This window comes from Carassius gibelio, chromosome B16 (assembly GCF_023724105.1).
Source record: "Carassius gibelio isolate Cgi1373 ecotype wild population from Czech Republic chromosome B16, carGib1.2-hapl.c, whole genome shotgun sequence".
NCBI classification, from domain to species: domain Eukaryota; kingdom Metazoa; phylum Chordata; class Actinopteri; order Cypriniformes; family Cyprinidae; genus Carassius; species Carassius gibelio.
In genome coordinates this window covers 17320146-17332944 of record NC_068411.1, presented here as the reverse complement: position 1 = coordinate 17332944, position 12799 = coordinate 17320146, and the positions used below count along the sequence as shown (strand labels likewise).

The following is a 12799-nucleotide window of genomic DNA, read 5'->3' as shown; positions in this document are numbered from 1 at the left end:
AGAAAAGTGGAAACTGAAAATAGATGATTCAAATGTGAATGGACTGAACAGTTTTGAGTGAGTGAGTGAGTGATAAGTTACCATCTTTGTTATAGATGTTAGACCTAAGAAGAGAATTGAGAAGAGATGATGCTGACCCTGAATCAACCAACAGAACTAACAAATATTGCTACAAATGTGACTGCATCATATAATAATTGTTAATTAATAATATTAATAATGTTCATCATCTGTCTTGTATATATTTTTCTAAAAATCCTGTCATACGTGCACAAACTGATAGTCACCACTTATAAGCTACTACTAAATATTGTAGAAACATAATTTTCTGTAAAGTTGCTTTGTAACGATTTGTATTGTAAAAAGCGCTATACAAATAAACTTAAATTGAATTAAATATTGGTTCAAAGTGAGTTCAGTTTTAAGGTAAGTTTGCTTTAGCAAAATTTATTTTCGAGATTGAGGTAAAATATCTATTGTTGCTTTCACGATGTCTATAAAGATCACGCAAAAATAATATTTAAACTAACATTAGACACTTTTAACACTGAATAAAGCACACAATCATTGTCATCATATTTTGTATGTTGTTCCTGCCGCAATGTCGAAGAATAGAAATCCTTGTCGCTTATTGGCAAGTGTCGCTGTCGTTGGTGGTTAGGACAAAAACGACATGAAAAAAATACTTTTTATTGCGTCGCGTCACAGGCAAAGTTCTTCTGAATCTAAATTCAAAAATGTTCATGATTTTTTTTATAAAACAGACTACTGGGAGGAAAAATCTGAATATTCATCTTGTGTCCATCTTTTGATTATTTTAACAAAAGCAACAATATAATAATTTTAATAATAATTGAATATAATATATATATATATATATATTTAAATAGGTCAGTGGACCTTGGCTTGGTATCGTTGGCAAAATTCAGCCCCCAGCTAAAACTAATTGAGGAACCCTGCTCTAGATGCTCCATCGTACATTGATAAACTTGTTTCATATGGGACTGACTATATACTGCAAATAGGCAAATCGAAGCAGTTTAGAGGATGTGGAAGAGCATCAGTATCTCACATGTCTCTGGACTTTCAGCAGTAATGCACTGAGAGAAAAGCCCTTTAATTACTCTGAGGGGTGATGCAGCACTAACAGGTTTCTATTGTGCCGTTTTATGATGGCTACAATGGTATACAATCAGCATGGCCATTATTCATGTACAAACTTGACTCACTCACCCGTTTTCCATCTTAAATAAAGAGATTTTATTACAGCCTTTCATTTCATCTCTCCTAACGCTCACTCGCTTTTCTCTCCCTCTCCAATAACACTCCCCCGTTCACCGCCCACTACAATAACAGAGAGAAAAAGAGAGAGATCTGGGTAGAGAGAGAGAGAGAGCACTAAGCATAGTGAGTACGAGAAAGAAAGAGAAAGATATCCAGACCAAGAATAATTACCAGGAGAGAAGAGGAAAGGAACTGTCAGAGAGAGGAAAAGGAAAAAGAGTGCAAGTACAAGAAAGAGTGAAAAAATGAGAAAAGAAGATAAAAACATGAGTGGGTGAGACAGAGAGAAAAAGAGAAATAACACGTAAGTGGGAAAGATGGAGAGCCCGAAAAAGAAAGCCACTGGGAAGACAGGCAGCGAAAGAGAGATACTGAGACAGAACAAATTTCCTATATGTCTGCCATACCAGAAGCACCTGCAGAACAAGGACCACAGCTACACGTAGAAGTGATTCTAGACATGCAGAGACAGATTCATTCAGAACAGTGCCCCATGCAAGAGAAAACCTCATAACACTCACACAAACCCACTCGCGCGCAGACACACACTTCAGAAGGCTGCACTATTCCAAAACCCGCTGAGCATTTTAAGCAGCACAAAGGATTTTCATGAGAAAAATGCAATATAGTCATACTGTCTTCTAAGATTCCCTTTTTAAGACAAATCTCTAAGCATTATATAGCCTTCAACAAAGAAATGCAATCCCTGAATTCATTGTGTTGAGCACAGAGAAAGAAAATAAAAAAATCCAGTATGGCCGATGATGCAAGATAACTGTAGATTATAATAAACATTCATTCAGCAATGATAATAAGTAAAACAGTACAAGACCATCAAAAATGCTCTCCTGGAATCAATTGACCCTTCACAAAGACCCGCCCTCCTTAGTTACTGTAGCTATGTATGACAAGCCATGCCATTCCCACACTACACAACATGTTCCCACACAATGAATTTTTTTTTTAATTAAATTCAAACAATACTGTTTTGTGGCTCTTTATTATATCGTGATTGATCGCTATAGCACCTTAGTTAATGAAGAACATGAACCGATCATCTTTTCATATTCACTTGTTAAAGCACCAAATAAACATGAATGAACATCAGAAGATACTATATTTCATCCACGGAAAGACATCAACCCACACCATTTTTTTTTCAATCCACACCATGTTTTAGTCCACCGAAGTTAATCTAGTCTCCCGTTTGTTTTGTTTCTCTGACAAAATGGCAGATTCGACATTATAATTGGTCAGATCGCCTGTCAATAAAACTCCCTGCGAAGGGTCAATTGAGGGTGGAGTACATCTACGTATAGCATCCTAAATCTCGTATGATATTATCCAGTATTTATGTGCAGCATGTGTTTTTATGTGTATCAAAAGTACCCAGCTGTTAGCTTAGCAACATGATAATGTCAAACTCTATTGAAATCAGTTGAGGGTTGAGTATGCCTGCATAAAGCGGCCCAAATCACATTCAAATGACCCAATATTTATGTGCGTTAGTGGTTTTTTACAAAAAGGTTTTTAGGCTATCCTATTTTAAAAGTTGTGTAGTGTATCCCAGCCTTTAGAAACATGCTATAATCAAACTTTCTATCCATAAAGTGCTGAGCTAAGTTTCAAATCAGTCACTTATAATGTTCCATAATGGTTATATTAGCTTACATTAGTAGATAAGCTTCCTGTCACCAACAAAAATTAACTGGCACCAAAGTAACATAAATTGACCATGAGCTCAGCTCTGTGCATCCCTTACCTTTCTAGCACACATACATTCTGCCTTCCATCTGAGACTGTGGCTATTAGAGTGGCAAATATTTCACCTTGACATTGTGTGTCAGTTACATTCTATCCTTTTAATGTAACAGCACAAGAATCAGTCACTTACCTAACTTCAGCCTCACAGTTTTGTGATTTTGAGACTTTGGCTTTATAAAATGTACTAGTCTGTAATTCAGCTGAAGTCAAAGCCAGTTCTTGAGTAACACTACGTAGGCTGTAATGGCAGTTACATCCACTTTGATCATCAATCAAGCAACACTTGATTTTTAGCTCAAGAGCCGACTGCGAGGATTTGTGTTCTCGCCTCCCATGAGTTCAAAACTTATGCAGAGCAAAACGGGGGTTTATCATGCATAAATAAAGAGAGTGTACTGTATACTCCTCCAAAATGTATAATCTGTATTAGTAAAACTAAACACATACACTCACACCACACTACAAAATCTACACCACTTTCAATATAAAACAGATGTTTTGGCTTTTGTATGCTCTACTGACAGCATCCTTCTGATTTCCACAAACAATTTTGAGTTCTTTACAGTTAACCAGTCACAATGGAAGTCTAGAGAGTATGGAGGGTTTAAAAGCAGAAATGTGTAGCTCAAATTTGGTTTAACCAATTATATTATTTATATAAAGTGTTTGGCATTTGAACTGTAATGTTGTCTTAATCTTATTTTTCGCACTGTAATACTGTTTTCGAAGGGTGAACTTCTGGTTATGTGTTACAAGACTCAATGTAAACAATACGTTTCTGGTAGCCTTGCATGTACCGTGTAAAAATGTAATGGTTTATTGGTTATTAAGTGGTTATAACATGAAGATAAAGCTCAGACATAACTGCACAGACAAGGATGCGAAGTGATTCACATTAGTTTCATGGTGATACATATAAACATTCATATTCTTCAATTGTAAGAGACAAACCATAAATACAGACCCCCACATATGATATTATGGCCATTAACTAATATTTTGTTCCCACAACTTAATCATTTTGTTACCTGATTTTAGTTCAATAGTGGGCAACCGCTAAACTAAATTCAAATGGTAGAACAAATGAGTATATGTGGTTACAATTGAATTAAAGTGAGGAAACATGGCCATGACTGAATTATGAATGAATGTTGCGAAAAATGAACAAGTCAAAGAAAACATGTTCTGAATTCATGATTACAATATCCATTTTTTATCCACAGGTTATGTGTTGGACTCTGTGCATAAATATTTTGCTTGTTTTTCAAAGGGAGGGATGTTTCAAAATGTTCTTCTGAGGACTTCTATTCTGGATCCAGAATATTAGTTTAATAAGTTTCCAAACATTTATTAAATCACACAAATATTACTGATCTCTTCCCCACTTAAGAAATCTCCCAGACAGCTGTCCAAAATTCTTTCTGAGCTTACAGACATCTGATCGTTTCAGTAGTCCTCTGACAGCAGCAGGATTACTAACCTTCATTATGTACTGCACGTGTCTGTTTACTAAGACAGACAGCTAATTTAAAACATTCATGCTCATGCCAGATCATTATTACCCTCACTTCCAAAAAGGTGACAAATGCCATACCAATTCTCCATGGATGTTTGTTTTGAGAGCGGATTTTCAACTCAGCTTGTGTAACATGATATGGCCTTACACCCTCTGAATAACAGAAGTTCCTGTGATCAGACACTTTGTGCCAATTCAAACTGAGGCAGCTTCCCGAAAAACATTTATTTATATCTCCGATGATTAAGTTGCTTGATTATTGTTGGTGTTTGTGGCAAAAATCACGCATTCGCATTGCACGTCTAAATTTGGTCACTCCAACTGAGTCACACTTTTCGCAGATCATTTGCTTTAAACTGAAATTTCTGTCATCATCTATCCACCCTCACCTCGCTTAAAACCTGTGACTTTTTCCATTAGAACACATAAGCAGTTACTATAATAATGGTCACAGCTGCTATGTTCCATAAAATAAAAATGCAACTGATCATTGGCTGTGAAAGTTAGTTGAAAAAAAATTTATAGAAATGATGACACTATATTATCTTGAGGTATGGTCACATTCACAAAATTTTGTGGGGGAAAAAATGCCTATTGGCAATAGTGTAGCGATGTCTGAGGCACCACTCAATCCACGGGAGAATCTTCATGACCTGTCTGAACCCAATGCAAAATTTGCGTGTGGAAATCTTTCACTCTCCTATGAAATTCCCACTGAAAAGTCTGGGTTTCGTCCGTGAAAATTCATTGAATAATGGTAAATGTGACCACATCTTAACAAATTGAGTAGTTATTATAAGGGTAAACATGGAAGCATGGAAATTTGACATTCAAGAATCAACTAGGTTTGTAATCATGTGGGTAGATCAATATTCTTATATGGATAAGAGCCTAAATTAAATCAAAGCAACATTGTGTGATTAGAAGACTTGGGTTGAATTTATAGGAATTACTTTTACATGCATGCAAGTTCTGGTTGCATGGACTTTCAATGGATGGAAAAATTGTTTTAACAACCTGAGGGTGAATAAATGATGACAGAGCTCCCTTTTTGGATGAACTATTCCTGTTAAGTGATTTTCATCTGGTCAAACGTCTGCTCTTGCACGTTATGGTTCATTGTTAACTTGTGTACCACTTTACAGGCTGCACTACACTGTGTATGGCTGTATCCAATTTTTACCATTGTTATTATAGGAATATAATATGGGAAGCACACACAACATACTCATCATTCTCATTCACACATAGAGCAGGACCAGCAGGATGTGTCCTTGTGCCCGAATATTCACCCCAGTCCCCAGAACACAAAGTCCTCACCTTACTGTAGACACCCCAGGACAGCTCGGTCTCAATCACCATGACAACAATGCCAAACATGCCGAATATGAGCGCATAGTCACTAAGTCTCTTCCTCTTTTCGAACAGCGCCCTCCTGTGTCCTAGTTTGTAGCCAATGTTCTGATTCTTACGTTTAGAGGCTTTGGAAACAGTCCTCCCCGGGCCTCCCACGACAGCAGCACCCCTCCTTCCATTAGTCCCGCCCCCTGCCACGCCCCCCAGAACACCCCTGCTCTCAGAGAGGGCGTGATTCTGGTGGTAGATGGACATTTGATTGGCCGAGGCCTCAAGTTCGTAGGCGTGTCCATAAGGCGGATCCTCTTTTGAGGAGATGATGATCTCTGGGGGGTTCTGGGATTGGGATTGGGATTGACTGTGTTGAGAGGAGGCCGTGGTCACCTGGCTAGCGTTTGCCCCGCCCTCTTTGGTGTCACTTCCACTGTCGGACTCAATGAGGTTCCGGCGGGAGGCACTGAGGCGGCTGAGTGGCTTCATCACACCACCGCTGTACTTGCACGAGCTCATGGCGATCTCAGTAAAGGGGTTACTGTCCCGCCTGTGCACCAGGGGACTGGCCTGCCTGTGCTTACATCCCCTCTCTCGCTCCCTCTCCCTCTGCTCTCGCTCAGTGGAAGGTGAATGAGAGGAGTAGAACAGCGCATTGTAGACGGGCGAAGTCTCCCCGCTCAGGCTATGTTGGCTGCCCAGGCAGGAGGAGAGCGGCGTGCTGGTGGGGTGGAGTGCATTGGGGATTGGCGTGGACAGCTGGGGTGTTGTGGACAGGGGCAACTTGGGCAGCGATGCCGGGACAAGGTTCGGTGTGGTGGGCGACGGAGTGCCATTGAGACGCTCCAGGCTGCTGTTGCCTCCTGTGTGATTCGAATGGTTGGTCCCAGGGAAGCTGCCAGAGAGGGAGGCATGGGAGAGACCACCGAGAGGGAGGGGCAGACGTTGCTCTTCGTCTTCGCTCCCGCTGAGAAGGGCCAGACTCAGAGAGGGAGGGGGATCCATGGCAACCAGTCTCCAGCAGGTTTGTTTGTGCTCTGCTCCTCAACTCTGGAGTTTAGTTGGAGGGAGAGATAGGAAGAGAGAGGGAAGAAGGCATTATGTTATTTATAACTGAATAAAATTAAAAGGTGAGAGGGAGGCTGGATTAAATGGGGGACTCCCCTCATATTAATAAACCAAGGATGGACTGAAAGTGTTGGGTGACATGGAGTTGTTGCAATGTGCTTGAGGAGGTCATGTGGAAGATGTTTGAGTGCAAAAAGAGAAAACTGATGAACCCATGAACCCATCCATATCTACTAATCGCTCAGAGCTCTTTCTCTCTCTTTCTCTCACTCTATCGCCTTTTCTCTTTCTCCCTCTCCCTGACACCCCCTCCTCTCGCTCCTTCCTTCCAGTAATATCTGTCACATAAATGCAAGTGAGAGTCTCTTTATTTTTAAAGAAACTTATGCAATGGTTGAATCGTGGCTTCTGGACTGACCTGTGACAAATGCAAGACTCAACGTATTAACATCACTGTTCTGCATTATTTGGACATTTGAGTCGCATCTAAAATATACACTAGAAAGCATAATTTTAGTTATTCAGTACGTTTATAATCATGTAGAAATAGTTAGACTTCAGATATAGATGACCGAGAAAGATGTTTAATGAAATGAAAATCAAACGGTCTCACTTACCTCTCTCCTGTCAGTCTATCTCCACCTTCATATGGTGAAATCAAAAGCAGTGCAACAATATTCCTCCACACTTTTTCTTTTTCATGTTGTCAAAATCATGCCAGCATTTCTTCTTCGCCCCGTGTTCAAGCAGTGATTCCAGATTGAAGGTTTTTAATGACAGAAGTAGCCTAAAAACCGCTATTTCTTAAAATGAGACTCCTACAGAAGAAAGCTGTTGCGATTAACACCTGAACAAGGATCGAAATAAAAGCGGAAAAAAAATATCGGGAAAAGGGATCTAGAGCGCCGTTTAATATTTCAGGAAATTCATCCACCCGTTGTATTAAGTAGCATCATTAGCCTCCTGTGAAGAAAAGCGCCTGAAAGTAGCATCTGGATATGAGTAAAGGTGAAAGCAGCAACAGTGTGATATTATGTAGAAATGGATGCATATCGTCCAGCTCGCACTCTGACAGCACGTCTACCATTCTCTCTCATTCTCTCTCTCCCTCTCTCTCTCTCTCTCTCTCTCTCAACTTCTCTTCTGTGCTCCGTCTCTACGCCCTGGTCCCTCCTCTCTGCTCCTCTCATTGGACACACATCGTTGAACCAAACGAATGAGCACTGAAAAAATCTGGAAAAGAACATTTAATTTAGAAATAAAACACCTGCCTCCTCCACCGCTATTCCTGCTTTCCTAGCACAAAGAATTTGGGGAATAATAATACAAAAATAAAATAAAATAAAATAAATAAAAATAAAAACCTTTGAAATAAATAAATAAAACACTTATTATTATTATTATTATTATAGTTGTTGTGACTTATAATAACGATAATGACGATGATGATTAATATCAATTACATTTATTACTTTATAATTAAATGTTGATGAAGACAAATTCAACAAAAGCTCACAAATAAATAAAAAAATAAATTATTATTATTATTATTTTAGTTTTTATTAATTAAAATAACGATAATGATGATGATTAATATTAATTACATTTATTATTTAATAATTAAATGTTAATAACGCATAATAATAATTAAATAAAAGCGGACAAAAAAACAAACAAATAAATAAATTATTATGATTATTGTTATTATTTTTATTATTATTATATACTTGATGTCAATTATGATAACGAAAATAATGATTGATATTAATTAAATTAAAATAAATTAAAATTAAATTATTATTATTTTAAAATAAATGTTGATAAAGAATAATGTTAAATAGAAGCAGCCAAATAAATAAATAAGATTATGCACTCATGTAATAATGGAACTTATTATTCCAAGTCACAAGGTTACAATAACTGTTGTCAATAAATAACTTGTCATAATTAATTTGTAATTTCTACTTTATTTTATGTGTGTGTGTGTGTGTTTATGTATGTATGTATTTATTTATTTATTAAAGAGAGAATTTCAGCTTGGTTTCTTCGTCAGTCATTAAAGATAAAGTTGTCAAAAAATAATAATAATTTACGATGAACTTTTCACTGCAGGCTGTCACTTTGGCACCACTTTGATTTGACATAAAAGTTAGCAAAGGCAGCAATTAAAAGATTTCAGTTTCAGTGCGCTGTCAGCTTACACGCTGTAGTCTGCTTGGTTGTTTCAGGTCAACAAATCATGACATATATATTCTCAATGTCTCATCAGCATATGTGCATAAACACACAGCTGCCACAACAGGTCAAAATCCACTTAAAAACAACTTAAGTCAGTCGTAACTAAAACCGCTTGCTTAACAATATTCTTCAAAATACCTATTTTGTGAATTTTCAAAATTGAAAGAACTATCCCTTTAACAAATCCTTTCAGGCAAACCTTTATGTGACCACATTGCCAATGTCAACATTCGCTTTTTACGATGAGCACAAACCACAGCCGCCTATTCAGCCCATATGTTCACCGCACAGGAAGCTTACCCTCGCTAATGCATGCTAGATACTTAAAAAGGGGGGATTCAAAGAAATAAAACTGTTTAAATGAGTTTCCAGGTGAAGGTAGCCCATCACTTTGCTATCTCACGGCAGCAGTGTCCTCTCCATCGTGCCATGTTCTGGCTCCAGTAATTACCACGTCAAATCCAACATTTCAAGGTCCCTAAACCGGATATAGCAGGATGAAGCTCCATCAGTGCGGAGAGAGATTATTTCACTTGACACACACTAAAAAATGTTGGGTTAAAAATAACCCAACCTGTAACCCAACTATGTGTTGGTATAGCACCTTCCCATCTATGGGTTATTTCAACCCAACCCATTGGGTTAAAATCCTGTTGGGTTAAAAGTTACCCAACAGTTGAGTTCATTATTTATATTAATTAAGATCATTATTTTTTATTAAAAATTACTTAATACAACCATATTTTGAAACTACTTTGTTGTAAATTACAGATTTTACTTTTATATGCAAATAACACATTTACAAATATATTTTAAAATATTTTATTTCAATGTACAAGAATGTGTAAAAATACAACTGACATTTTCAAAATGTACAAATGTGTCAATTCATATCAAAACACACAAACATGCAAATAGAGTTCACAGCTGTGGCCTAATGTTTAGAGAGTTGGACCTGTGACCGGAATGGTGGGTTAAATGCAGAGCCCCAATTCCGAATATGGGTTACCATACTTGGCAAATATTACGACTTTCAAATAAAATGAACCTAACATATAATAATAAAACAAAAAATAATCATAAAGTCAAGTAATAATAATACAAATATACCAGTTGCTGGACCTACTGATGATCAATAAAATAAAAAAGTTTTTTACTGATTACAAAATACAAAGTTTTTAAGGAGGAGACAGTGTGCAGAAGAAACTATTAAAGACTGTGTGTTCCAAAAACTCTCAAATGGGAGCAGAGGGCTTTGGGTAGTAGATGTCATATACAAAGAAAAGTTTTAAAACACAGATCGACTGCTTGTAGTATCGTCTTCTGTTCCAGTTTTCCTTGTCACCAAGCACCAGGACATGTGGATTCTGGCTTGTCTCGTGATTCATGTACAGCACTATTTATTAGTGCCAACCTTAAAAGAATAAAATAAAATAAAAGTTCAGTTAACATGCATTGTGATGATATTTCATTGATACACTCACTTTACAAATGAGTGAATTTAAATGAGTTAAAAGCTATAGCGAAGGGTTTAAAGACAATTTCTGCACGATGGCCTTTAAATGACAAAAGTACAGAAAGCACAATTATAAAATAAATAAATAAGCTTACAGTTTACATTTTTACAGTCTTTGTGGGGATCTACTATCATTTGCATTAAGACACAGACTAAATCAGTTTTCACTCCTCCAGACAATTTGTGGCAATATTTGCAGCTAATGTGAGTAAATTTGACCACCCTTTACCCTTTGACTGATTTGGAAGCTTTGTTGGACGGAATGAAACAATACACTTATTTCACCAAATTTTGTCTTTTTTCATAATTTTTTCACAGTCATAGGTCTAAGTAAAATTGAAAACTTATGTATCGTTAATTTAAATAGGTTACTTACCTTGAAATGTTTCAGTTAACAGGCAGAAATTCTATTGTTGCAATTTTTCCTTCACGAAAAAGTCCATTGTCTAAAACATAAGTATAAACACATTTAGTACAACACATTTAAAAATACATGTGAATCAATCTAGCTTCATAAGAGAAATTGCTGTAATTATAACGTATTCTGATAGATGCATAACAATATTCAATATGTATAAACCATAAAAACACTATTACTGTACAATTAATTAGTGCTGGTGCGCTAAGACGAATATGGCTTCTGTTTTACGCCCACCTCTTAAAGGTTGGTTGTAGGAGTAACATTATCAGGGACGTTTGAAGGAATTTGGGGGCCCCAAGCAAGATGGACATAGAGGCCCCCCGACCCCCGCACGCACGCAAAGCCTACAGGAACCACAGCATAGCCATACAGTTTAAGTTCACCCACACTTTATATAAATAAAAAAGGTTTACGGTGCAAATACTGCTTGAAAAAATAGTTTGGTGGGAATTCAATAGTGATTTGCACTGTTTTTGTTTTCTAATAATATGAGAGCACACACTTATCAGTTTAAACTCTGGGCTGTGCAGGACATCAGCTATAATTATAGAGCTTGTGGTACCTTGGCTATATAGAGGAAACATCAGCACTGATAATTGAAAAAAAATTCAGAAATTACCTGTGAAGTACGTTTTACCATTTCACTGTTAGCATATTGAGAGAGGTCACTATTAACAGCTCAGGGGTGTGTTTCCCAAAACCATAGTTGATAAGTTAGATGGTAGACACTTTGTAATAACAATCATTAATAGATGTTAAATTGATAGTTAATTAATCTTTAATCTTTATCATTTAACTGTTAGCAAACATTATTTTTTACTTATTATAAAGTTTACCGAAAAATTTAAGATATGTTAACATTTCCATATTTTGATTTTAGAAGGGAAGGGATGCAGGCAAATGCTTAAAAACCTCCCAAGCTAATGTTTGATGCACGGAATTTATTGAATGGTTTTCATCACCCCCATTTGGTAAATAGATTATCACGGTGGAATAGTATAGCATGCTATTTGCTATGCCACTTTCATCTAGGGCTGCAGCTATCAAATTTGTTAGTAATCGAGTATTCTACCAAAAATTCCATCGATTAATCAAGTAATCGGATAAAATGTGTTTTTGCTTATTAATATTAATTATGCAAGAGAAAATAAGACTCCTGGGTCTCTTAAAATGAACAACTAAGTTTCCTTTTTTTAGATTTATTTTTTATTTTTAAATGCATACATCAAAAATAAACATTTAATTATTATCCATTGTTTCTCTGTCTGTACTTGTACTGTGAACAATGACAATAAAGTTGACAGATGAATTAAGTGCATTTAAGTGCAATTCAGTTGGGGTTTTAAATAAATCATTTTCTGAGATGCACATTAAACATTAAACCCAAAAGATTATTTTATATTATTTTATAATTAAGCAAACTTAGCTTTTTGGTAAATTATGGGGATTTACTATTAAAAATAAAACATGGAAGAAATTTTGTGTGATTAAACCTTAAAAAAAGCGTTTGATTTTTTTTAGTAGTAGGCTATGTACATTCTGCTGAACAATAGTAATACATCTCTGTCAAATACTTGTCTAAAACAGGACTTTTATTTTGACAGGTTGACGTACCTTTACAGTTCTGTGTTTGTGATGTGACGCT

The 12799-nt window shown here is 36.5% G+C and overlaps 1 protein-coding gene and 1 long non-coding RNA gene across 3 annotated transcripts in view; both read right to left on the bottom strand.

The window, feature by feature from the left end:
- Positions 1-8080, bottom strand: part of kcnn3 (potassium intermediate/small conductance calcium-activated channel, subfamily N, member 3) — a 57132-nt gene extending 49052 nt beyond the window's left edge. For both annotated transcript variants that reach the window (XM_052577507.1, XM_052577508.1), the window contains exons 1-2: positions 7597-8080; positions 5885-6961 (exon numbers count right to left, since the gene is read on the bottom strand). In XM_052577507.1, the coding sequence (XP_052433467.1) occupies positions 5885-6916 (1032 nt within the window). In that variant the 5' untranslated portion in view covers positions 6917-6961; positions 7597-8080. The remainder of the gene's footprint in view (positions 1-5884; positions 6962-7596) is intronic.
- Positions 8081-10023: 1943 nt separating this feature from the next.
- LOC127974358 (uncharacterized) lies at positions 10024-11844 on the bottom strand. The gene is made up of 2 exons (XR_008157278.1): positions 11110-11844; positions 10024-10631 (listed from the first exon to the last, which is right to left on the bottom strand). It is a non-coding gene; the product is annotated as an uncharacterized LOC127974358 (long non-coding RNA).
- Positions 11845-12799: the final 955 nt, after the last annotated feature.